At 46.7% G+C, this 27,745-nt stretch overlaps 1 protein-coding gene across 2 annotated transcripts in view; it reads left to right on the plus strand.

Annotated features, from left to right (window-relative positions):
• Window positions 1-18,771, plus strand: part of BCL2L11 (BCL2 like 11) — a 153,784-nt gene extending 135,013 nt beyond the window's left edge. Inside the window, exons 3-4 of one of the 2 annotated variants that reach the window (XM_082426885.1) lie at window positions 6,760-6,910; window positions 17,278-18,771. In XM_082426885.1, coding sequence (XP_082283011.1) covers window positions 6,760-6,910; window positions 17,278-17,359 — 233 coding nt within the window. In that variant the 3' untranslated portion in view covers window positions 17,360-18,771. Of the gene's footprint in view, window positions 1-6,759; window positions 6,911-10,581; window positions 11,042-17,277 lie in introns of those variants that run through there. The other variant, XM_082426886.1, reaches the window with a different exon arrangement.
• The last annotated feature ends 8,974 nt before the right edge of the window (window positions 18,772-27,745 follow it).

The following is a 27,745-nucleotide window of genomic DNA, read 5'->3' on the forward strand; positions in this document are numbered from 1 at the left end:
CCAAAATACTGGTGGTTGAGGAATGGGGGCCAGGAGAGTGTATGTTGGCAGTGACACAGACATTCAGAGGGAAATTTTGCATATTCGTAATATATTGGTAAGTGGAAAAGGAAGCTTACAAACGAGTGTGCAATAGGATCATATATATGTCTATATGTCTATGTATGTGTCTGTATGTATATGTGTATATATGTATACATACAGATCATATATACATATATGTATGCATATACACACATATGCATTTAGACATACAGGATAAATGCATTACTCTGCAATTACACACTACTCAGATGCATAAGCAGAGAGAAAAATGCCTGGAAAGATACTAGAAAAATATTCAACAAAGTGTAAATGTAAATAGCAGTGATTAGATTATAGGTGACTTTAATTTTTTCTTTTTACTTAGTTGTAGTTTCTAGTTTTTCTGAAAAGAATGTATTATATAACAAAAAATAGTAAGAGAAGAAAAAACAAATTGTTTTCTATAGCTGCAGTCCCCAACCTTTTTGGCACCAGGTACCGGGTTCCTGGAAGGCAATTTTTCCACGGACAGCGGTGGCAGGGTGCGGGGGGAGGAGGGCGGATTGTTCAGGCGGTAATGCGAGCAATAGTTCAGGCGGTAATGCGAGTGATGAGGAGCGATGGAGAGCGGCAGATGAAGCTTCGCTCACTTGCCCGCCGCTCACCTCCTGCTGTGCAGCCAGTTGCTAACAGGCCGCAGATGGGCACCGGTCCACGGCCTGGGGGTTGAGGACCCATTTTCTATAGTATTTCATAAAATCCAAGCACTGCTCTTGGGAATGTAATTTTATCTGTGGATCCAAGGCCAGGGGGGTGGGGTTGAGGGGTGAAATAGAGGCTGCCATGGGTGGTTTTTGACCACTTGGCGGGAGGGTCTCTGAGCTGCTCAGTCTCCCGTGTCAGCTGATCTGGGTTCTAGATCTCACCCTGCTTCTGAACTCTCTGTCCCTCACTTTCCTCTGGAAAATGGGCAGATTCAGCTAGCATCCCAGGGATGGCAAATCAGAGAAGGTATATGAGCTTCTCAGCTAGGCTGACATAGATGCTGAGCTTGATCCAGCTTCCTTGGGAGAGAATGCTGTGATTGATTAGTGATGTCTGCTCTGGGAAGCGCATGGTAAAGTTGCCACGAAGCCCTCCCAGCTGAACACACAGCTGCAGTCCTGCCCTCCTGGGCTCCCCTGACCCTCCTTCAATACCTTGATTAAAACTGTTATTGTGTTTAGCAATTACACAGTGGGAGCTCTGTCTTTTTTATTTTTTAATTGCCGATACCAGAGTCTGACTCACATAGGCATTCAGGAATGAGTATGAATTGTAGATGGATTACTCTGAAAGGAATTAACAAATGTGAGTTCAATTGCTAAACATAGGTGTGCAGCTTTTCAAGGAACTCAAGGTCGTTGTTTGGATGTGTAAATTCTGCTTTATTAGTGTACTGTTTAAAGCACACCAGGTTGCAAAATTAATATCTGTTAGAGACAAGAAGCTACCACATTCCATCATCCTATGTGGGTTTCAGTGTGTGTAGGAGGATGGTGTGGGCAGAGAGCTCTGACTACCAGCCCACCATCTATCTTTATCGTATATATTTTTATTGAGGTATAACTGATGTAAAACATGACGTTAGTTTCGGGTATATTTGATATATCTTTATCATACTTTTGACCTGCCTTATTATAGCGTGGTGGTTTGGACTCAGGGTTTGAATTCAGGTTGGATTATTTGGGGCAAATCACTTTATTGTCACTTTACTGTCCCCAGACCTCAGCTTTCTCATTCACGAGAGGTGCCCTCTGACTCTGAAAACTCCATGACCCTGTGTTGGTTCTCAGTCTCCACGGAGACTTCTTCCTTCCTGAGACCTCCCCTGACCCATTCTCCAGATGGATAAGTTGGTGGCAGCTTCTGTCTTGTGACTATTTTAATGAGAGATCATTTGCACCTGAAAATTTCAGCAAAACCTCAGAGATCTCACATCCTTCCCTTCCTCCCGGACCTGCACACTTTTCTTTCAAACAGACTGCCAACTTGGACCTGGAGCTGTTGTTCCTCATCCTGCTCCCCACGACCCCACCTCGCTTCTTTCTCTCTCACTCTCCCCCAACATCTGTCCTGTTCTTCTTTTTTTTTTTTTAATAATACTTTTTTTTTTTAAGATTTTTTTTTTTGATGTGGACCATTTTTTTAAGTCTTTATTGAATTTGTTACACTATTGCTTCTGTTTTATTTTTTTGGCCGCGAGGCATGTGGGATCTTAGCTCCCCGACCAGGGATCGAACCTGCACCCCCTGCATTGGAAGGTGAAGTCTTAATCACTGGACTGCCGGGGAAGTCCTGTGTCCTGTTCTTTTTCCTTTTTTTTTTTACAGCCCCTTGCTGTCTTCCTAGCTTCAGCTCCCAGGGAAGGGAATGTTACTGCCCTTCTACCCCCTAGAGCAGAACCTTCCAGAGCCTCTCGCATCCCTGGTCCAGCTCCTCAGTCTCCCCTCTCTTCACCCCCCACCCCCGCCCTCCATCCAGTGCTCTGACCTGGCTCCTCACCATGGCATTTCCCCCTCTGATAGGGGGGATGGGCACCTGGACACCGTCTGGTTAGGAAACAACAGCCCAGGCTGACAGCTCCAACTACTGTAATTGCTTTCAAGTGTTTGAATGCGTTATGGATGGGAGCTGGGCCACGGGCAGGGGCCAGAGAGCTTCGCATATTCACAGGATGTACTTGGACAAACAATCCAGGACTGCAAAGCCTTCTGGCTGCTACCGCTGGGCTCCCACCCCAGCTCCATCTGACCTGATGCTAGTGGGAGCTGCTTCAGCACAACAAATTGGTGCTCTTTCTTCCTTCTCTCTCTCTTTTTTTTGTTTAATTTCTATTGGAGTATAGTTGACTTACAATGTTGTGTTACTTTCAGGTGTACAGCAAAGTGAATCAGTTATACAAATATATATGTCCACTCTTTTTTAGATTCTTTTCCCACATAGGTCATTAGAGACTATCAATAGAGTAGAGTTTCTCTTTTAAACAGGTTTTTAGTGTCTTCAAGGATGCTGGAGCAAGATTCAGCAGCTGGGGGACCAAAGGTGCCCTCCATGTGGGGCTCCCCCTGGGGGAGAGCTAAGCCCCCAAACCTGCAGGGCCATGCATGTAAACGGCAGCTGGGGGATGGGCACCGGGCTCCTCTTCTCCCCAAGTCCTGAGCAGGAGGATTTTTGTCATAAGCCCAGTGGCGACCCCAGGGACAGAGCGAAAATAACCGAGTGGCCACCTGACCTTGGACACAGAAGCTTCTGGAAAAGCTGAGTGGCTCAATACCTGGCATTGTTAGGAGGCTAACGGAAGCTGATTAAGTGCTCCCTGCTGCCTGGGACCATCCTGAGACATGGGGGCCTGGGGACTGAGTGGTCCAGGGCCAGGTGTCTAAGTGGCAGGGCTGGGTGGGAGGGTGTAGGTCTTGGGGCAGGTCTTTCGCAGCGCTCCTCCGCAGGAAGCGGCCGGGAGCTCTCTCCCCACTCTGCCGGGGGGTGGGGGCGTTGCATGTGATAAGATGAAGGGGCTGCCCCTCTATCCTGTCCCTGGAGCTGGATTGTGCTCCCAGGTCCATCGCCAGCCTTGCTCCGAAATGGCTCAAAACTCTCACCGGCCTTGCTGGTGGTTGGCCCTCACCCCTCTGCCTGGGATGAGAAACACACCCCCTCTCCATCCCCATCCTCAGTGGCTCGCCAAGCACCAGATCCGAGCCCCATCCATATGTGACCTCACCAGACCCCACAGCCCAGGACGCAGGGGCCAAGGCCGTGCTCATGTCCCAGGAGAGGCAGGTGAGACCTTGAGAGGTAAGCGGCTGGCCACTGTCACACAGCTAGAGTCGCCGGGCTGGGCTGGAACCCAGGTCGCTGACTCGGCCGGAGCTCTATCCCTACAACTGACCAGCGTCAGCCACAGGTGGTCTGTCTCGTAGGAAAGGCACTGATTCCTAGTTGTTAGAAGCATTCTGGTTAATGCTCAGATTTTGGAGTTTCCTAACCATATAACCTGAACAGATGGTCTCAGCTCAGGGTACCAGGAATAACCTGAACAGATGGTCTCAGCTCAGGGTACCAGGAGGTTAACATCAAAAATGGAGTAAGAGTAGTAGTAATGGTGTAGTACAGATTCTACACTGAAGACCTAGGTTTTGTTTTGTTTTTTTTAAATTGAAGTATAGTTGATTTACAATGTCGTGTTAATTTCTGCTGTACAGCAAAGTGACTCAATTTTCTATTCTTATCCACCGTGGTTTATCACAGGGTATTGAGTATAGTTCCCTGTGCTATCCAGTAGGACCTTGCTGTTTATCCATTCTATATCTAATAGTTTGCATCTGCTAATCCCAAACTCCCAATCCTCCCCTCCCCCGTGCCCCTCCCCCTTGGCAACCACAAAACTGTTCTCTATTGAAGACCTAGGTTTTAATCCCACGTTTGTGCATCCTAATTAGCCCTTAGGTGTGGGCCTTTGGTCTTATTCATGGAGGTGGCTTAGAATTCACACAGACCCTTCCAGGCCTCAGTCTTCCTGTCTAGACAGGAAGAGTAGCACCAGCTCTCTCGTGGGGTGAGGACTAAACGGGCCCAAGGGTGTGAAATGCTCAGCCCAGCCCCGGACGGGTAACGACTGTTAGTATTAGTATTAGCGTGAAGGGCAGTGGCCGGGGGCCAATCACTCAACCTCTGTGAGCTTCCATTTCCTCATCAGCAAAACAGGGAAATAAAAATAACCATGACACGGGAGGCTGGGAGGGTCAGAAGGAAAATCCTTGTAGGCAGTCAATGATTTATACCCGCAGTAGCAACTTGTTCGAATCTCCTCTGAGCTTTAAATGGCTCGGTTAGATGCTTACCGACCGCTTCCCAAAGCTGAGTTACTGAGTATTGGCATCCCGATCTCTCCACGTTTTTAAAGATGTCCAGACAGTTGTGTCTGAGAATGCAGCACCCTGTCAGTCCCAGCCCCCTCCCCCTGCCTTGTTCTCCTTCTTATGGGCTACGTGGTCCACTGTGGCCAATGGGAACTCAGAGGAACAATGAATGGGAGACTTTGGGGACAGGGCCAGCTCTAATCTCTACATCTTTGTGTGAAGAGCAAAAGGAGCCCCTTCCCTGGGATGGACATGCCGAGGACTGGGGACCCGGATGTGAGCTGGATCTCACCCCCAGCTCCTTGCTGTCAATAGCCGCCCCTCGTGCCCTGACCTGCGTCCAGGCTGTGAACCTACGTGTCAGGGGCCAAGCAGGGCTGTAAAGGGACAGGAGAGAAGCCAGCCGAGCACGAGGCAGTCAGTAGAGTGGGGACGTGGGGGCTGAAGGGCCCAGTCCCCGAGTCCCAAGTGCCACATGACCAGCTCTGGCCAGCACTCCAGGTGCAGGCCCACGAAGGCCAGGCCTTTCAACTGTTCAGGAGAAGCCAGAAATCGAGACATTGATATAAAGCTTTCCTAGATTTAATGATCACTGTGCAGCTCAGAAAAACACATCTGGGGCTTCCCTGGTGGCGCAGTGGTTGAGAATCCACTTGCCAATGCAGGGGACACGGGTTCGAGCCCTGGTCCGTGAAGATCCCACGTGTCGCGGAGCAACTAAGCCCGCGTGCCACAACTACTGAGCCTGAGCGCTAGAACCCGCGAGCCACAACTACTGAGCCCGCGTGCCACAACTACTGAGCCCATGCACCTAGAGCCCCTGCTCTGCAGCAAGAGAAGCCCGCACACAGCAGCAAAGGGCAGCCCCTGCTCGCCGCAACTAGAGAAAGTCCACGTGCAGCAACGAAGACCCAACACAGCCAAAAATAAATAAATAAAATAAATTTATAAAAAAAAAAAAAGAAAGAAAAACACATCTGCAGTGGAATCCTGGGTGGGGACCACAGCCGGCCTCCCCTGCTGCACTTGGCCTCAGTCATAACCACAACCCTGGCACCAGGGGGCAGGGATGTGCCCCTCCCTTCCCCACTTTTCCTGGGGCTTCTGGCCCAATCACCCCGGCCTGACACTTCACTGTTCGCCACTCTAGCTCTCCCAGCTCAGGGGCTCCCCTTCTACGACCACGCCTGTCCACTAAAAAAGCCTGCCACACCAAACCCTTGGCCTGCATCCATCTCCTCGCCCCAGAGGGCCTCAACCCCAAGCCAGCACTCAATGGCCCCCTCCTGACTGCCGACTGCTGGAAGCCAAGAGACCCTTCCCTGCATGGCATCTGGTACCCAAGAGATATCTCTATGAATAAATCCACCAGGTGGGAGGTACCTGCGCCCCACCTCCCAGCTGGTGTCCCAGGACCCCAGGCACCACCTTGTCACTCGAAGAGCAAATCCTGACCGTTCTGCTTCCCTGCCTTTGCTTTGGCTGTGCCCGCTGCATGTGACTCCCTCCTCCCCAGACCAACCCTTCAAAACTTAGCACAAGTCTCAATGTTTCCAGTGAGTCTTCTGGAAAGACCTGCCTCCTCTTCCCGGATCCCTGCTGTCTCGAGGAGGGTTTGACACCAGCGATTTTATACTGGCTATCGCTACCTCTCCAGGGCTGCATCCTTTTCCCCACTAGAGTTTGCTGGGCACCAGAGACCCACCTGCAGCCTAAAGTACTTTGGAGTTCTGTTTGTCCTGCACCCAGGAGCTGGTCACCAAGGGCTTAGGGAGAAACTAGGGAACTCGGGCCTTGCTTATCAACCAGTATTATCCACCATTTTTCCTTCCAGATCTCCAGAGAATGGCAAGCAGCATCTGTGTGTCCCTAATTCAGAGAGCAACAGTCCTCTTGGTCTGGCTCCGTACCCCATGCCCTGCAGTGCTTGTTTCTACAAGGTCTGTCCTGGGTTTGCAGGAGGAACCAGAGAACAACCTTTGTGGGTGAGTGTGGCCTTGTATTTTGCTGCTGTTTTTGTGTGTGTGAGTTCCTGTTCGAGAAAAGATCCTTCCAAAAGCAACTCAGCCCGTGTGCCAAGGCCATGCTGAGCACACCCACCTGGCTCGCATACCTGTCAGACCAGGGCTGGCAGCGCACTGCCCCCGGGGACACCTGTGACAGCCAAAGCCAACTTCCCGGAGGAGGCCGGCGTGCAAGTGGGGCCATGCCCTGGGCTCCCAGAAAGGGTCTCCTCTGTGGTCTTGCCCTTCACCTCTCCACTCTGCTTTCTCCTTTCCATGATCAGCTGGAGAGTGACAAAAGTGGTTCTCAGCTCTCAAACGTTCGGCTCAGACAGGACTGTTGCCCAGTAGTGGTTCTGCAGAAAATTCCTATCTTCAGATTTTATAAGATGCAACCTGAATCAAAGGGTTCTGTGATCAAAGATGTTTGGAGAACATTCAACAAACATTCATCATGTTTCTGCAGGACTTCTCAGTGTCTTTAATGTGTATGGCTCTCCAAGAGCCTGACAGTTGCCGTAGCACTTCTAAGCTTTTTGAGACCGTGGGGTGTGTTTGTTCAAGGAGGCTCTTGCGGGAGTGCGTGGCGAGGAATGGGCTCCAGGAGGTGTGCTTCTGCAAGACCAGCACCAGACCTGGGCCTGCTCACCACACTGGGCCCTCATGCAACAGGGCCCTATTCCCCGCTCCAGCCACGCTGGCTTCACTGTAATTGTATTCCCATATGTGTCCTGTCTGGCTCCATACAACTCTGGCCACTGGCTTCCGGAATTCTAAGGCCTGACACAGGCCTGTGTGTCCCGAGGTTACCTCTCGTCGCTGGCAGCCTTCTCTACGAATTCCGGAATGAAAAGTACAAAAGCCAGTGGCCAGACTGGCACGGCTGACCGCATGTGGGCAGGACCCACGCTACACTCTTCTTTGTCTGCCCCGTGATCCTGGGATGGCCAGGGAACCCCAGGGCTCTAGGAATCCGGTCGCCCTGCGCTCACACCAACAGACATTTACAACAGAACATGATTTTCACAGTGGCTCCTGGGAGTCCGACATGAGTTGGACCTTCAGCTGCCACCCCATGATTTTAACTCCTATTTTCTTTGATTCTAAGATGCCATCCATTGTAAGACATAGCATTGTTTTCAGAACAGCTTTTTTTTGTGGGAGGGAGAAAAAAATAAAAGAAACACCCATGTAACGTACCAACTAATTGTAAGACATATCCTGAATCCAGAATAATTAAAATCTGAACAATTGTGTGCCTTGGAATTAAGGAAATAGACTATTTCTACAGGTCAGGGTTGGCTTCCTTTTTCATCACTCCTGAGGAAGCTGAGATGCCGGTTCCAAGGCAGAAGGCAGGAGGCTGGGTGCTGGGCAGGTGTTTGATCTCAGTAATCACTGACCCTCCACGCTGCCAGGCTCTGTGCTAAGTGAGAGGAGGGTGGGGTAAAACGTGCCCCATCTCTACCCTCCAGCATACGACCATTGGATCCCGTCAGGAGGCAATGCATCCCTTGCAGCTTCCCAGAAGGAAAGGCCGTGGTGTGTAACTCCCAGAAACACAGCAGGCCTGTCCAAGTGTGTATGAAGCCAGCTCTGTAGACTGTCCAACAGAGTATCACTTTTTCTCTGCAATGACATCACAATTACTACTAATAAAGATAAAATTAAAATGGAACTTTACTAGGAGTATTTTGGAGTAATTATGAACTGACGGTGACCCTCCAGTGGTTCCACATCACGGGGGACGCACCTCTGCTCCATCACTAATGTGATCCCCTGCCTGTTTGCCTCAGTTCTCACTAACACTCTGTCACACTACGGATGGGGGCAGGTCCTCGGGTACCTCCCAGTGGCCCTGGGCAATAGAATCACATTGGAGGAATGTCCAAGTGCAAGAGAAGGCCTGGATGGGGACTTCCCTAGTGGCCCAGTGGTTAAGGCTTCGCCTTCCAATGCAGGGGGTGCAGGTTCCATCCCTGGTCAGGGAGCTAAGATCCCATATGCCTCGTGGCCAAAAAAACTAATACGCAAACAACAGAAGCAATATTGTAACAAATTCAATAAAGACTTTAAAAATGGTCCACATCAAAAAAAATCTTAAAAAAAAAAGGAGAAGGCCTGGGAGGAGTGACCAGTTGCTTGGGTGACCCCAGGGAGGATGGGAGTCTTCATGAAGTGATGAAGTTTGAGGTGGTTCTTAAAAGTCAGGCACAGTGGTGGGGCTGGAGATTTTAGCCAGAAGAACCGAGGCTGGAGGCAAGTTGCAGACTAGTGAGAAGTTTGCTGCTGGGACGTGCGGGCTGGGAAGATGTGTGGTGGGAGATAGGGGGGATTGGAGCTGGGCTGGGCTGTGAAGGGAGTTCGGGCTTTCAATTTATCCTGTTGATCTGCATCCTCTTTTTTTTTTTTTTTTTTTTTTTTTTTAATATTGGAGTATAGTTGATTAACAACGTTGTGTTAGTTTCAGGTGTGCAGCAAAGTGATCCAGTTATACATATACGTGTATCTATTCTTCTTCAAATTCTTTTCCCATTTAGGTTATTATAAAATACTGAGCAGATTTCCCCTACTGTATAGCACAGGGAACACTGTATCACCTTCTTGCTGACTGATTTCTAGACCTTATTTTCAACAAATCAGCCGAAGACACTTTACATGTTGCCACGGCTGCTGCAAGCATCCGCAGTGCCCCAGATACTCTGTTGTTTCATGGATGGATCACGGCCCTGGGGGCAGAGCTCCCATGTAGACCGTAGTCACCGGCACACACACCTTCCATCTGGGGAACCTGGCTGTTCCTCCTTCTGGAATGTTCTTCTCATAGGAAAGCGCATGGCTCAGTGCTCATCTCATCCAGGTCTGAGCGGGCTTCCTTCCTGAACCTCTTACTATGCCCCCTCCTTCTGTCTCCTCCATCATGCCTTGTTATTCTGCAGGGCGCTCTGCATGCATGTGTTTGTTTTTTCTCTGTCTCTCCACAAGGCTGTGAGCTCTGTCTTGGCTTCATGCTCAGAACATAGTCTGACACTTAGCAGATGCTCCATGTTTATTGTTGTTGAATTACACCGCTTTCTGAGTTCTTCCATGTTTATTATTTGATCAGATTCTCAATATTTTTCTGATTTATAAATTGCAAAAACATCGAAAAGAAGCTAAAGGAATTACCCAAGATAGTATTGGGGCTGGGAAGGGGGCGGGGGCACAGAGCCCCACACTTTTCCCACATGGCATTGACCTTCAGGATGACACGCCCTTGCACCCACTCAGCACTGGCTTGGGAGCCCCACGTTCTCGGGACTTAGCAGCCTCCTGTTCCAGATGGGCAAGTTGATGGCCCCTCAGATGAGACTGAGGTTGACACCCACCGTGGGATTCCATCACTTGGTAAACAAAACCCAAATGTGAAGTCTGAGACACAGGATGTGGGGATGGGGCTGGAGGGTGGAAAACCGAAGAGGCTTCCCATGGCAGAGCCTAACTCTGGACTCACCTAGAATTCGCAACTTCTTGAAGATTGCTCTAGCCAGGAGGAAGTGGCCGGGTGACATCCCTGAGAAGGGTTACAGGAGGCAAGAATCAAGCAAGAGAGCATAAGGAAATGATGAGGATTGAAAACCGGCCCCTCCATCTGGACTACTCCCTTTTCCTAGATCTTGGGAGAACCGGCCAAGAGAGCCACCAGGCTCTGAACCCAGACATGGTTCACCCTGACCCAGCTCCCATCCGCACCTGAACGTGGACCCAGGGCCATCACTCCCTGGAGCGGCTCCTCTGAGAGCCCCCCGTGGCGTCAGGATACAGGTTTGCTCAAACCATCAGCAAGCTCCACTGAGCCCGGTCTCAGGCTGGCCCAGGCGAGACACGGTTCTGCAGGGTAATCTCTGCTGCCGCGTTGTGCGTATCCACGCTTCACAGAGACCTAGTTGGAGCACCTGACTCCAGTGTGCCTCTGAGGGCGTCACAGACATAATCTCTCAGTTAAGAAGCTTTGGAAACTGAGGCTCCTGCAGGTCGAGTAACTCCCCCCTTATCCCTCACCCCATAATAGCACTTGGGGGAGGGAGGTTCTGACAAGTTGACCCTCTGCGTCTCTCTCACCCATCGCACTGGCTTCTCTATGGGGCCCAGCACTCCCAGCCCCAGACTCGTGGAGCCTGGTATCCAGTAGGTGCTCAAATGATGTTTTTCATGAAGCCCTTCCATGTCCACTTTTAAGCCCACAGGTTCAGACAGAAGCCCCTGGGAGAGAGTGTTCCCTCCACCCCAGAATGGCTCTGTGGAGAGACCCAGCCAAAGGCGGTATCAACCGAAGGAGGGACTGAAGTTTCCTTGAAAGTAATCTCTCTCTTCACGTGACCGTTTGAAAACCACCCAGTGAAATGGGAGTGGGCTTTTAAAGCATGGAAATAGACACTGGGCCCACCATCTGGACTCAGAAGGGAGAAGAAGTGTACAATATTGGGTCTTTCTCTTTCTTCCCCTTTTGTTTACAGAGAAACAATTAGCAGTCCTGAAGTTGGCAACCTCTAAGATGGCCCTCAATGATCCAACCCACCTGTATCTACACCTTTGCGTGTGGGGTAGACTAAGTGACTTGCTTCTATATTTATTTGTTTATTTATTTATTTATTTGGTTGTGCCGGGTCTTAGTTGCAGCTTGCCAGCTTCTTAGTTGTGGCACGTGGGCTCCTTAGTTGTGGCATGCGAACTCTTAGTCGCGGCATGCATGTGGGATCTTAGTTCCCCGACCAGGGATCGAACCCGGGCCCCCTGCATTGGGAGCGTGGAGTCTTAACCACTGTGCCACCAGAGAAGTCCCCTAAGTGACTTGCTTCTAACGAGCAGAATAGGGCAGAAGTGATGGGCTGTCACTTCTGATATCAGGTTATGAAAGGACTGTGGCTTCCATCTTAGGTGCTCTCTCACCCTCTCTGGGATCACACAGCCTAGAGGAAGCCAGTCACAATGTCCTGAGGCTGCCTATGGAGAGACAAAGGTGAGACTCCCACGCCCCACATCAAGCTTTCGGATGAGACCCCAGCCAACAGCTTGACTGCAACGTCATGAGAGATCTTGAGCTACGGGCACCCAGCTAAGCTGTGTCCATGTTCCTGACCCACAGATAGTGTGAGATGACAAATGTTTGTTGTTTTAAGTTGCCAAGTTTGGGGGTGATTTGCTACACAGTTAAAGACAACTAATATAGGTCCTTAGCTTGGTGATGAATAAAAAGGGATGAGGAATTCAGAGAGGGTGATTCCAGTAAAAATGGGAAACTTGCAGATGTCATGGGTGAAGAGCTAACATCTGCAGAATTCAGAGAGGGATTTCCAGAGCAATTCAATGTTAGCGTAGAGAAACAAAAGGCCAATGGGGCCTCATGGTTGCACCAAGCACATGGCGTAATCCCAACACAGAGCCACTCTGCTTCCTCTTAGCCTTTCTAGTGAGGCTTCAGCGAGCAACAATTTCAACCCTGCAGCAATGTGATAGCATCAATGAGTAAACTTCTAAATCAGACTGCTGCTCACCTCAATTAGATCAGAACCTCAAACAGTGGTGTTTGGGCAATCACATGTTCTGTTTTGGTTTTTTTCTGTTCAAATGATGTATTTGTTTTCTTGTTTCTTTCTTTTACAAAATGTGTACATTTCACTGAAAGATATGTGTGTGTGTGAGTGTGTGTGTGTGTACATTTATATATTCACCACTACCACCCCCTGCCCAGGTAATTGCTATTCTGATCTCTATCAGCATAGATTAGTTTTGCCTGTTCTTAAACTTCCTACAAATGGAATCTCACCGTGGGTCGATTCGCTCGCTAGTTGAGTGATTTGGGTGAGTTAGTGATTTTCAATGCCTCTGTTTCCTTGTCCATAGAAAGGGGATAGTCAGAGCACCTATCTCATGGGGCCATTGGGAGGATTAAAGGAGTTAATACATGGAAAGCACTAAGAACCGTGCCTGGCTCATACTGAGCATCCAATATATAGTAGCTGTTACTGTTAGTAAGCTTTAAAGTATTCCTCATTTTATAAGACAAGAAATCGTGTCTTTGATGCTGATCTGTGTTTGCTCACATCAGCCTCAAGGTGCTATCGTTTTGGTCAGTCTCTGTCAGTTTTCTGAAAACCGGCGAGTCTGATGGGACCCAGCGAGGAAGCGGAATGAGAGCGGCAGTGATGGCAGATACGCACCAAGCACCACCATCAGGACCCCAGCCATAGGCAGCCCGTGGTCAGCTGCCTTGTACGGCATGTGTGGGTGCGCTCTATGTCTTGTCACAGGTCCCAGGAACCACATGACACAGGCATTATTTTTCCCATTAAACAACGAGGAAGGCTCCAAGAGGCTAAGGAACAATCTCAAAGTTTCTCAGTACGAAGGGATAAAACCAGGATTCAAATTGGTTCTCTCCAGCTCTAAAATAAATAGGTTTTCTCATCATTATTATTTTAAAATAACCTTACAGTTGTAATCTTGTGCATTTCTTCCACATCTTTCTGCTCTCTTTCAGTCCCATCGGCCAAAAACAGAGAAAGGGCAGGAGACAGGCAGCCTCTGTTAGCACCTTCATGAGTATCAGACCAGGGATTCAGCAGTGTCCCTCCCTTCACAGCGACAGTCTAGTGACAGAGAAAGTAAGTACAGGAGGCTAGGGCTGGAGGTGAGCAGCTTTTCACATCTCAGAATGCTGAAGAACGATGAGTTGAATAACCCTCAGACAACATGAGAACCAGTGTGCCTAGGTTTTGTGAAAATCCAGAGGTTTTGAAGAGCACTATGAATGAATGAGTGAAATTTGAAAAGAAACATGCACTCCAATGTTCATAGCAGCATTTTTTTTACAATAGCCAAGCTATGGAAGCAACCTAAGTGTCCATCAACAGATGACTGGCTAAAGATGTTATATATACATATATATATATAGGAATATTACTCAGCCGTAAAAAAGAATGAAATAATGCCATTTGCAGCAACATGGATAGACATGGGGGGGTATTATACTGAGTGAAATAAGTCAGACAGAGAAAGACAAATACTGTATGATGTCACTTATATGTCAAATCTAAAAAGTACAACAAACTAGTGAATATATCAATAACAAAAAAGAAGCACATTCACAGATATAGAGAACAAACTAGTGGTTACCAGTGATGGGGGAGGGGCAATATAGGGGTGGGGGTGTAGGAGGTACAAACTACTGGGTGTAAGATAGCCTCAAGGATATATTGTATGACATGGGGAATATAGCCAATATTTTGAAATAACTGTAAATGGAGTGTAACCTTTAAAATTATATAAAAAGTAAAAGTAAGTTAAGGAATGAGTGAATGAATGAATGAATGTGTGTATGTACACCTTTAAAAATCAGAGAACACATGACCACACTGGAATACAAAGAAAATCATAAATAAGTTTCCCAAATAGAAAGCAGATTGTGGATTCTCTGACCACAGTGGAAGAAACCTTGGGTCAACTACAGAAAAGATGGCCAAATTAATAAGCAAAATCAAAATGTGAAATAGTTCCAGGCTACATGAAGAATACTTGCAAGGCTGTCGGGTCTACCTATGACAGTTAAGCTAAAAGTTACCCTAAGATTCTAGGAATTGGTGAGCCTGGGATGCTGCACCTTGGTGAACGGGAACTGGTTTTAGAGAGGGAGGGGTGTAATAAAAATAAATACTTGGTCTCTGTCACCAGTTCCTGGCATAGAGTGCCTAAAATGCTCAGAATTTACTGTCCTTTGTATGCTCATGAGATGACCCATGGGGAGGCCCTAGTTAGCTTCAGGATGGGACTAGTCAGCCAGAAAAACCAACCACAGGATTAGAGGGTTAGAACTCTTAGTCCCACCCTTGACCTCCTGGGAGGGGAGAAGGGTGGAGATTGAGTTCAATCACCAATTGGCCAATGGTTTAATCAACCATATCTATGTAGTGGAACCTCTGTAAACATCCCTCAGCAATGGGATTTAGGAGCTTCTAGGTTGGTGAACACACGGGGGTGCTGGGAGGGTGGTACACCCAGAGAGGGCATCAAAGCTCTGCCCCTTCCTCCATGCCTTGCCCTACACATCTCTTCCCTTTAGTTGTTCCTGAGTTGTATCCTTTATAACAAATCGGTAGCTGTTATTAGAGCACTATCCTTAGTTCTTTGAGTTGTTCTAGCAAATTATTGAACTTGGGGAGGGGGTGTGGGAACCCCTGAGTTTGTAGTTGGCCAGGCAGAAGTGTGGTTAGCCTGGGCTCCTCATTTGCAGCTGGCATCTGAAGTGGGGGCAATCCTGGGGGACTGAGCCCCTAACCTGTGGGCTCTGCTCTAACTCTGAACAGTTAGCGTCAGAATTGGATTGAATTGCAGGACATCCAGCTGGCTTTGGAGAGTTGGAGAACTGGTGTTGGAACAATGTACTTGGCGTCAGAAAAAACCACACAGGGAGACTCAGGCTTCACAGCTCAGCTTTACCCAAGCAGTGGGGAGACAGCTGGAGACAGAGCGTGGCTTTCTGGTCCTTGTTCCCTTAAAACTCACATCAGAGCCGAAATAGCACCCTCTCAGCCTCTCTGCTCGCTTCTGTTTTTGCTTATTTTCCAACCAGTCACTTTCAAGACATATAAGTGGGCGTTTCTACAACAAAATTTCTGTGTTTTTGCAAATGTAGGGTTCTATGAGAATATTTAATATTTAATTTTGGTATTCTCATCTTAAAGTGGATATTCACTTGTACTGCTATGCAGAGACGTGAAAAGAATGATTTGGGACTGAAATTTGGCTTTATACTTGCTGTTTGCACTTACTTTGTTGTGTGACTTGAATTTTAAAGTTACCTCTCTGAGCCTCAGTTTCCTTATCTGTAAAAATGGTGATTATAATACTCAGGCAAGAGGCCATTCCATGAGATAACACACGCAGGAGCCCCAGCCCAGGGCCTGGTCCAGGGGGGCATTACATACAGACCGGGCGTGGTTGTTACCATAGTCTTTTGATTACAATATGCTTGAAATCTTATCTGTAAAATAAATTTCAACCTACAGAGTGAACTAAATGACACACGAAGGTCATGATGTACTAATATGGAAAGTGCCAGCTTCCCAGGGGGTGGGCAGCCTCCGAGGCGAGGACCAAGAAGAAAGGATCGTGTTGGTGGGCAGAGAGACCCTGCCCCCCATCCCCTCCACTCCCATTTTAGTCGGAGGCCCCAGAACTCCAGGCTCAGAGGAAGCTTCCGGAATTCCAATCTGGGTTTCAGGCCGGTGCATTCCCGAAGGCCATCGGGTGGCTTCTCCAAACATGTACCTGGTGTGTCTTTGCTGCCCTCACACACATCCACTGAAGCCCAGCATCACATCCCTCTGGCCCTTTAATACGTTACTTATGTCACATTAGCTGGCTTTCTCTTCCTTCTCTGGATCTCCGCATTTGCTGGGAAGGACCTAGAAAGGCTCCATTTTCCTTTATTACCAGCCAGCTTCTTTGTTTCCAGACTCAAAGCAATTCATTAAGATCATCTACTTTACCCTCCAAATATTCCTGTGATTTCTGCTGAGTCACACGTCTGGGTTCATGGCACTGGAGAAATGTCCCAGAACGGACACTGATAGTAGCAAGGGCAGAATGCAGAGCGTATGGTCGAGACACTGGTTGGGCTGTCCCTCTGGGGTTTATTTGACGTCCACCTTTTAATCGATAACAGCGAGGCCATGATGGGGGACGACTAGGGCCAAGCGTCTGAGCTCAACTGAAGGTGCCCGTTCCCTGTGCGGTCCATCCTTCCCTCCTTCCCAGGTCTGATCTGAATGCGGCGCCACCTTTATCCAGGAGACCCTCTGCTCCCAAAACAGACAAAATTCACTGCCCTCGTGTGCCTTACAATGAAAAATGTTAACAAGTTGCTGCCTGAGAGCCTTAAACTCACTTTGAGTCAACAGATGTTTTCCCAGCCCATCCCAGCCCCGATGGAGAAACAGCTGGCTCTGCATGGCTTCCTATCACGACTAAGGGGAAACAACATCCTTAAAGAAAACGCCTCTGAATACTCTAAAATATCTCCTCCTCCACACGCAGAGGTGGAGATGAGCATAGCACTGATTTTGTTCCTTCCCAGTGATTCACCTGCATGAAACCCCTGCGGTGCCAGCTGCCAGAGCCCTCAGGTCCTAAGAATAGTCCCAGGGACCTGTGGCCCCAGTGGAAAATCTTAGTCTTATTTCCTGCTACCCCCAGGGTCCTTTTCTCATTTCTCGGCCCCATTTAAGAAACATGTTGAAAACCTAAGGGTTCAGTGCTGAGGTCATAAGGGTCAACCCACATGAGTGACTCAATTCTTTTCCTGTCAATAGGTCTCTTGGAGGGGAACTTGAACCCACTGGAGCGGACATGGACCTGCCCCTCTCTGGAGAAAAGCACCACCACGCTGTATAGTAACTAATTTCTGCAGCCCCCAAGGCCTTGTGCATGGTCCTCTGCACTGGCTGTGTCGAGCTGGAGAGACCCGACCCCTTCCTTTGCACTCTTATTTTGTAGGGTCACCAGCCTCTGGGTTTCCACCATGCTTCGTGCCCAGACTCAATGTACCACAGGGGGGTTATTGCACCTGTCACCTCTGTGTTTTGCTCCTCCTTGGGCTTCTGCAATGCTGCTGGTCTGTAAGGATTGCCACCAGCATGCAGGAACACCCCAGGGTCACAGCCTGGCATTTGGGGCACTTTTCCAATATCTTCCACTCCTGTACACTTATCTTTACTGGAACATCTCACCAGACACACAGAACCCTCTGTACACTTCTCCTGGGGAAATATTTCAAATACATGAACAAGTGGAGAGAAGAATATAACAAATATCCGTGCATCCCCATGGCTTCATTAAGTCAATATTTTGCCACATTTGTTTCAAGCCTTAAAAAAAAAATTAGTGGGTAAACATTATAGACACAGCTGATGGCCTCCTTGATCCCATTGCCCATCCCTCTTCCTCAGAGACAGCACGACCATGAATTTAGTGTATATTAATCTCAAGCACGGTTTTTAGATTTCCCTATGGTGTTTGTCCATAAATATTGCATAGTATTGTTTTGCATGTTTTTAAATTTTATGGAAATCTACCCTACGGTATATATCCTTGTGAAACTAGGTTTTGTCATTCACCATTGTCTTTAGGTTTACCCATGAAGGTATGAGTTGCTTTCACTTGTTTATTTTAACTGCTGTATAATATTCTATTGTATGAAAGTATCACTTTGAATTTATCTATTTCCAGTTCCGTTTCAGCTTTTCACTGGAGCCAAAGACAAGGCTGCTGTGAATATTTATGCATGTGCGTGAATTTCCCAGTGTGGATCCCCACCCTCCAAAGAGATGGCCCCTCTCTACATCATCAGCACAGAATAAATTCCCAGTGCTCCTTGTTCATGCCAACACTTGGTACTGGCACACAAACACTTTGGCCAATCTGATGCATAAGAGGTTGTGATGGTTCATTTTATGTGTCAGTTTGGTTGCACCTATTCTGGATGTTTCTGGGTGGGTGTTTCTTGATGTTTATATTTTAAATGGTGGACTTTGAGTAAAGCAGATTGCCTTCCACAATGTGGATGAGCTTCATGCAATCAACTGAAGGTCTGAATAGACCAAAAGGCTGACTTTCCCAAGCAAGAAGGAAGTCTCCAGCAATCTGCTCTTCAGACTTCACCTGCAACGTCAGCTCTTCAGACTTGAACTGCAGCATCAGCTTCTCCCTGGGTCTCCAGCCTGCTGGTCCACCCCACAGATTTTGGACTTGCCAGCCTCCATAATCATATGAGCCAACCCCTTAAAATAAACCTCTTTCCATACATATGCATATCCTATTGGCTCTGTTTCTGGAGAACCCGAACACAGAGATGGTATCTCCTTGTTGTTTGAGTTTGCATTTGTCTGTTTACTAATGATGTTGACCATCTGATCAAAATTCGTTTGACATTTGGATTGCCTCATCCAGGACTTGTCCTCATCTTTGCCCATTATTTTTATTGAGCCATTTTTTTTCTCAGTGATTTGTAGGTATTCTGGATTCTGACCCTTTGTCAGTTACATGACTGCATTGCAAGCATCTGTATCTGACTTGACAGTTAACCTTTTTTATAAACAATGTTTTTAAAAAATTAATGTAGTTCTGTTTATTCTAAGTAGTCTATTACGTTTTGCATTAATGTTTGTCTTCTTGTAACTAGTTGGAGAAAATAATTTCTTACTCTGAGTTCCTAAAGATAGTCTTCTATATTTTCTTCTAAATTGTTTTAAGTGGTGGCTTTTTACACTTAGGTATTTAATAAACATAGGATTTATTTTTGCATGTGTTGTGATGTAAGTAACTAACTTATTCTTATGGGGATAAACTATTACTTCCAGGTTATTTCTTGCATGAGCTCACCGGTCCCTTTTTTTTTAAACTAATCTGTAATGATCCTTCTGTCATAAATCAAATTTCCATATGCATAGGTCTGTTTCTGAGTGCTCTGTTCTTCTATTGATCTATATGCTATCTCTGTACCAATATTTCACTATCTGCATTATCATAACTTTATAATTAGTCTTGATGGTTATCAGCTTTTTGAATTTTACGAAAAATACCCTTTGTGATTTTGGACAAAATTGTATTGAATTTAGAGAATAATTAGGGGATGATTGACATCTTTGTTAAAGTCTAGTTTTCCATTCAAGAACATGATAAATCACTCCACTTTTTTATATTTTTAAATTTTCTTTAGCAGTACTTCAAAGTTTTCTCCAAAAAAATAAAAAAATAAAAGACTCCCCAAACCAAATCAAAACCAAAACAACTTGCATGTCTTTTGTTAAATGCATGCAGAGATATCTTACAGCATTAGTTGCTAGTATAAATGAGATTTTCTTCCTGTTATATTTTCTAATTGGTTTAAATACTGCATAAAATAGTACTAATTGTTGTGTATGGATATTACATCTAGCATATTTGCTGAATTCTCTTTCCATTTGACTAGCTTATTTGAAAATTCTCTTGAATTTTCTATGTAGATTATTATATTTTCTGCAAATAAGGACATTTTTGTTTCTTTTTTGGTCAATTCTTATTTTTCTTATTTCTTTTACATGCTTTAGTGCCCTCAGTGAGGCTTCCGGGATACTGATAATGGACATCCTTGTCTTTGCTCCTGATGTTGATGGGAACGCTTCCAAAGTTTTACCACTATTGGTAACATTTACTGTACATTTTTGGTAGATATCTTTGATCACATTAAGGAAGTCCCCTATCATTTCTATTTTGAACACTCACCTCATTTACTTTAAATCTCTTATGTTTTAAAAGTAAATTCATTCATTTATTTATTTGCTTCTAACTATACTTTCAGTTGCCAAATTGTTGAATTTTGATGTGCAATACTTTTATTGTTAGTCTATCCCAAAGAAATTTCATTTGTAATTTTCTCTTTAACCTATGAATAATTTGAGTTCCCACACATATGAGTTTGAGACTATGTTTTTAGTATTGATTTATAATTTAATTGGTTTGTGTTTAGAGAATATAATCTGTGTGATTTTGGTGAATTCTAGACATTTGTTCAGTCTTTCTTTGTGACCTAGCATGTGGTCAAATTTTCAAATGATCTATGTATCTCCAAAGAAAATGATGACTATTTTTCTTTGGCTGCAGACTTTTATACACACACACACACACATGAAACAATGCCCATTAATTTTATTTTCTAAATCCTTTATATCCTAATTTTTTTCAGCTGCTTGCTATATTAATTCCTGGTGCAGTTAGATGAGTCAAAATCTTTGACTTGTAATTCTGTAAATTTGCTTACTATATTTTGAGGTGTGTTTACATTAGATGAGTATACATTTAGAACTAAGATAGCTTCTGATCTGATGTCTTGATTATTATGTGGTTTCTCTTCTTCTAATTTGTCTCTTATTGCTAGCAGTGACCTAGTGTATATTTTTCTGTCCCTCTATTTTAAATAGCCTTTCTGTGTGGTTTTGTCTTAGATGGTATCTTGGAAGCAGGATATAATGGGACTTTTTAGAGAAATCCAGTCTGCTAATTGCTCTCTTGGAGTAGATGAGTTTAAGCCTATTTATAGCTACTGTAATTATTATTTTGCTATTACACGTTTTGTGTGCTTTTTAAAAAATTATTTTTTTCTTCTTTCCTGCCTTCCTATTCCTCTGTTACATAATGAGTACTAGAGTGAAGCTCCATGAAGAGGAGTTTGTCAGGGTCCTGAAATCATGAGGGAACTACACCTGCAATACCAGTAAAACCTACTCTCTCTTGAAGCAGCCAGTGCTCCCTGGGCTGAGAGCAGCTGAGCTGCTGACTCTTAATAATTATTCCTTGAATAAAGAATGATGCAAATTCAAGACTCACCTGGCTCCAAAATTCTATTTCTAAAGTCTACGCTGTCATTTGACATCACTGAGCGCCTGCTCTGCGCCTGCAGACAGCAGTGGGACCACCGTGTTGCCTTTTGGCAACAACTACCTGAAGCTGATTATCAGCCATCCCTTTGGGTGGATCCACTTCCCATTTTACCACTATCCTCACCAGGGATGGACTAAGGTGAGGCAAGTGAGGCCCAAGGAGCAAAATTTAAGGATGCACTCCCTTTCAGGTGCCAACCCTGTACTTGCAAGGCCCTGAGAGTGAGTGCCTCCTTAAGATTTGTTCACTGGGCAACTTTCTGGCCTTGTCCTAGTCTTAGCCCTAGTCCCCACCACTCTCTACTGTCTCCCCAGCAGTGAGGTCACGTGCGAATGGTCACACCTTGCTTGCTGTGTTGTTTTACTACAGAGTGAAGAGGAAAGTAAACTATTTCTGGTATTTTGTCTCCACCAAAATTGAATAAACAAAATAGAGACCAAAAAAACCCCTGGGTTTCATCTGCCTGATTCACCTATGACATTCCCCATGGTCTTGAGTTTGAGAACCCAAGGTTCTCAGTTGGACCATGAAGGGTCTTGAGTGCCAGGCTCCAGGGTCCCAACAGTAGGAACTTTAGACAGAGAACAAATATGTCTTTTAGAAAAACAACCCTGGCTTCTTTTTGTCTGAGACCTGATATGGGCTGAGAAATTAAAAGGCTCCTGCAAAGGTGAGGGCCTGGGGAGGAGAGGGCGGCCAATGGAAGGCCTTCCGACATGTCCCTGTGCTCACTGAGGGATTCAAGACAAGACTGAATGAGACAGGACTCAAAAATTACTAAATAGTTCTATCAAGACTTCCTGGTTAAACAAGGAGGGGGACAGGAGAAAGTGGCCTGTCTGCTTTGGGTAAGCTGAGTTTGAAATCAGGTCAGGACAGCTGGGTGTAGTGGAATAACAAAGGCCAAGACTAGGAGGACTCCTGTCCCCCCCCCACACCCAGCCCTCCCTCACTCCAGGGTCTCCCCAGGGGTGCCCCATCAGCCTTCTCAAGTCTGCCTCTGTTTAGAACTGCCCCCCGTGGTCTGAGCCTAGCAGGAAACAGACCCCTCCAGGCAGCCAGTTTTATTTATTGTTAGCAGGCTGAAAAGGAGGCTGTTATTTCACAGCAGAGATAAAAGTTAATCACAGATTAGAATTGCCCCCAAAATATCGATGACTTCATTCACCTGAGTGCTGGCCCCAGGGGGAAGTATTCACCTCTGCTGAGTGGCCAGACCAGTTAGGCCAGTTCTCTGCTCTTCAGAATGTAGCCCAGCCTTAAACAAAAGCCTGGACTCCTGAATAGAGGGCATTCATAGGCAGTCAGAGTCACTCTGCAGACCTACTGAGTGCCCTGCAGTCTAGACGTTGGATTGGAGAAGGTCTGTTTACTCTCTGCCCTGCCTTTTCCCCAGACCCCTGGGCCCCTCTCTCATTACAACTTTTATCTGGCGGCACCATCACCCCCGGGGGACTCCCAAACAGAAAAACCAGGCATTGAGGAGCAGAGACAGGAGTTACAAAAGAAAAGTTCCTGTGTTCCAGGCCAGGGTGATTTCTCAATTCTGACTATCAGGTGTAGGATTAGGGGAATGTATCCCCTTGGGTCACCTGAAAACTGGATAAAATTCAAGCTGCGTTTGAAATAAAAAATTAAGTTATGATCGTTCGTTCTGAAGTGTTCAGCCAGTCTGTAGTGGCTCCTCGGGAACGCAAAGAGGAGGAAGCAGAAAGCTCTCATGATGCTGGGTCCCCCGAGCTCCCAGGCTCTGGCACCAGCCCTGCCCTCCTGAGCTAGAATATTCTGATCACGCAGGAAAGTCCTGAGCTCCGCCGGCTAAAATGCACACAACACAGACGCTCCCCAACCCCACACCGGCTTTGGCTGGGACAGGACTGGGTAGCCTGTATGCCAAGCTAGGCCACCCTGATCACTGACGGGGTTGAGAAACCTAGCTTTCACAGAAAGGCCAGAGGCTAATCAAGACCAGGGAAAGGCGGGGGGCACAGATGCTTCAAGAATATGACAAAGCTTGTTGTAGAGGAGCAGTTGACTGGGCGATTTTTATTCCCAAAGTTGGAAGAAAAATGAATCACCCATCAGAGTGAAAGGGATTCCTGCGGGAGGCCCTCCGAGGTACCCACCACCCACTGGAGAGGGTGCCAGCCCCCCAGCCCAGCTTTCAAGGCCCCCCGTAGCCTGCAGCTCCTCCTCCTGTTCTTCTGGAAGCTTCTTCTTGCTGCTGCCCTGCCCTGCACCTACCAAGCATCTTGGCTCCATCCTCCAAGGGGCTGGCCCTCCATCCCGCTCAGAACACATCCCCTCAGCCTTTTTGCTTGTCTATATTTCTGCTTCTGTCAGACCCCAATGTGACCCAGCTCCTCTGGGAAGCCGTCCTTGGGCCCCTGGAAACCCCTCCCCCAGCCCAGCCTCTGGACCCTCCTTCAGCACAGAAGAGTCGAGGGAGCACGTAATGTATGTCTGAGGATGCCCTGCAGGGAAGAATATGGGTTGGAAGGGACCAGGGGACAGATCCATCCGAATGTTTTAGGTGGATGAGGAGGAGGATGGGTATATAATGGCATCAGTGCTACCATCAGAGTGGAAAGTTCTGGATTACTGAGAACCAGAGATGGTGTTCTGAGGATCAAGTGGAGAGAGGTAGCAGAGAGTGAGGGAAGCTCAGAGCCCGCAGGGCAGGGGCAGACTTGACTTCAGAGGCTAAAGTGACCTCAGGAGAAGGCAGGGAAACTAAAGTGACACCCTCTGTGGCAGGGTGTTGAGATCCAGGATGCAAGCAAGAGGATCAATCAAAACTCTGCTCTGCGTCTGATGCAGCTCAGGTCCCCAGGCTCCCGAGAACAGGTGAGGAGGCCATGGTGCACAGGCTTTACTGACAAGACAGTGCCCAGGAGCCCAACCTCCTATACGAGAGAAAAGGAAGGAGAGGGTAAGATCCACACATTTCTACATTTTAAAAATGTAGGGAGGGGGGGCTTCCCTGGTGGTGCTGTGGTTAAGACTTCGCCTTCCAATGCAGGGGGTGCAGGTTCGATCCCTGGTCGGGGAACTGAGATCCCACATGCCTCAGGGCCAAAACACCAAAAACATAAAACAGAAACAATATTGTAACAAATTCAATAAAAACTTTAAAAATGGTCCACATCAAAAAAAAAAAAAATCTAAAAAGAAAAAAAATATATATATATATATAGGGAAGCCCAAGTTGGATTTTGAATGTGATTCTCATTTTAATTCTTTTTTCAGTGTGGTCGACGAGCTTACTCCTAGTAATGGCTGAATCCCATCGCAAAGGCGACCTCGCCACCAGGAGGAATCACTGCTGCCTCAGGGTGTAGCACACCCTGTACATTGCTGGATGCTTCTATCCGGCTCATTGCCAAGATTTGGGGGTTGGCAGGACTGTTGTCTCATGGGGCCTCCTTTATAAAAGATCTCCCAGTAGTAGGTACTGTATTATAAAATGTAAAGTGTGTCTCTCCAATCGAGCCCTCAAGAGACAGGGAGACGGAGGGTGTCAAGGAGGTGAGTGAGATGGGAGCCGGAGGGGGTCAGAGTTCTTATTCCCAAAGCCTGCGGGTCCAACCTGATGGAGCCCATAATAGAAGCTGAAGGCTTAAGATGTTGTAAGGATTTTTCTCTTCTTTTTAAGGAATAATAACACTTACCACAAGTGTGGAGGGAGGCACATACTCTCTTGAGAAGCAGAGCAAATTCCATATCTGTTCATTTTAGAAGAAAAAAGAACCACAATCCCTGCTCAGTCACAAATCTGCTCATTCACTGCTCCCGAATCCATCGGCATGATTAGCACGAGAGCAAGACCCCACGTGTCCACGAAGCACGTGAAATGGCTGTTTTGATACCAGAAATGACACAGCACGCTGTTGTGAGGTGTACGTCCAATTGCAATGAACCATCTTGTGTGGTCCCAGCACAAACCACATGAGAATGTTCACTTCCTTCCACCGGAGACCTGAGCCTTTGAAGTTACCTGGGTTGGTTAGGGATCAGAGTTTGCTTTTGCTCGGATCCCCAGGCCTGCGTGGTATGGACCCTGACAGCTGCTCTGGGGCCTCTAGGGCGCCCAGCACCCCCAAGGAAGACCCCTAAGTCCACCAGTGTCATTTTTCCAGCATCCCTCGCATCCCTGGCTGGGACCTTCCACTCTGCAGAGCCCTGAATTCAGGGACAGGATGGCCGTTGTCTCCTGGAAGCCAGCACAGCACGTGGTGCTTGGAAGGTCCACACAACTCTTTGCTAAAGAACAGAAGGAATGAGTGAATGGACCAAAAAAAAAAAAAAAAAAAAAAATCAAATCAAATGAAGAAAGAGGGCAAGACAAATATTACTGTTTTCAGCCTGAAAACTGAGGTCACTTCACTCATTCTAGCCTGTCTCTAAATACAACTTCAACATCGATAATTCAAATGTAGTTTTTAAATTGTGCATTGGAAGGGGGTGGAAATTCTTATCAGTCCTTTTAAGACTTGCATATCTGTAATGGAGCATTAATGGTAGAATGGTGGTCAGAGGGTCTTAAATTTGGAGTCCATCCTTCCCAGCACCCAGGGCGCAGCCGAGGCCCCGCACAGGCTACCGGGCACAGAACCGCGAGGGGCTGGGCCTCCCTCTTGCAGCCCTGTTGCCTGCTGCCTCTCTGTCCTGTTTGGGTCCAGCTCTGGCCTTTGCTGGCCTGTAGTTGCCCAGCTTCACACCAGAGGGGTCATATTTTATAGATTAAGTGCTCCCTTCCTATGTGTTGGTAAACTAATACGTCACATTGTTGGGTTCATCTTCAGGTAATTTTCTTCTTTATTTTTCTTTGTAAAATTTATATAAGGATAAGCTCTCACTGGAAATAATTTGCACCATAGAGATAAAGCAAGAGTTCCTCCAGACCCTCCCACTTTATGAGCTGGGTGGTCATCTTTTTATCTATTTTTCCATTGGGTTGATGGTGTGGTCTTTTTTCTTACAGATTGATAGGAGTTCTTAATAGAGTCTAGATAATAATCCAGCCTTTATGTGTATGTGTATACATTTCTGCATATATGTAGATATATCTGTATATGTATACACACATATGCGTAAATACACACACATACACACATCTATATATAATATATTACAAATATCTTCTCCCACTCTGTGGCTTTTCTTTTATCTCAGCTTCTAGTGATTTCTGATTTTGAATCAGAAGTTTCACATTTTGCTAAAGGCTGACATCACTCTTTCTCTGTTTGCCTTTGCGATTTGTGTTTGCTTTAGGCCGTGCCCTCTCTAACTCCAAGGTCATAAACATGTTGTCCTATCTTTTCTTTTACTATTTAAGTCTTTCTTCCATGGGTAGCCAATTGCCCCAGCACATTTGCAAGTGAGGAGAATTGCAATTGGCCCCAGATCCCATGGGTCTCTATTCAGGGAAATTTTGAGGTTGTTTTTGCTGTCTGCTGCTTGCTCTGGGGTCTGCCCCTCTTTGCTAAGGAGGAGAGTGGAATGTAACCTGAGTTGGTGCAAAGGTTGACCTTTGAACCAAGTTTTACTTTATCTCCAGTCAGTATTTGCTAACTCATCTGAGAGTTTTGCCAAAGATAACATAAGAAGTACCCTCTTCTGGTTTACACAGTCTGCTCCTCGGAAAACGAGGGCATTTGCCTGCCCTGCTTTTCTGGCATTTCAGGGAGTGACTGTTTTCTGCATGACTTTTCATTGGCCAGGCTCCCCAAAGGGAAACATTGACCAGCAGAAAATGTGACAGATCACAGAAAACAAACTCAGTCTCAATGGAGACTTGAAAACATGGCCCCTAGACTGTGAGTTCATCGTTCCTCTTTGCCGCTGGTTACTCTTCGATATTATAATTTCACAAGCCCTGTGATTCCTGTGCAACTACTTGTAAATTTCATACATGTGGAACACATGGTTATTTTGGAATGGGGCATCGATTCTGCATCCAACTCTCTTGGTTGGGGGTGAAACCAAGCAGGACCCTGTGGGGCTCCTGGGCACGGAATCCTTTCTGTGGCCCGTGTTTCTTGTTTGTAGGGAATAAACTCCAGCCTCCATGACCTTCCCTGAGTTCCAAAGGGCAGATTCGAGCAGTTGCCAATCAGGGAAGGGAGGGGATGCAGGGACAAGGGAGGAACAGTCAGGACACAACAGTGCAGGCTTGGGGCAGGGTCCTGACTCCACCTCAAGCGATACACATAACAATATCTTTGAGCTCTCCTACAGAACTAAAATCCCCAACAAATGGAAGATGTTAAGTACTTGGTGAAGCATTATTCATTCCTTGAGAATCAGAGAAGCTCATCAGGAGACCACCTGAGCCCAGATTAAAGGAATGCAGGCCCTGCA

This window comes from Balaenoptera physalus (genome assembly GCF_965194825.1).
Source record: "Balaenoptera physalus genome assembly, chromosome: 15".
NCBI lineage: Eukaryota > Metazoa > Chordata > Mammalia > Artiodactyla > Balaenopteridae > Balaenoptera > Balaenoptera physalus.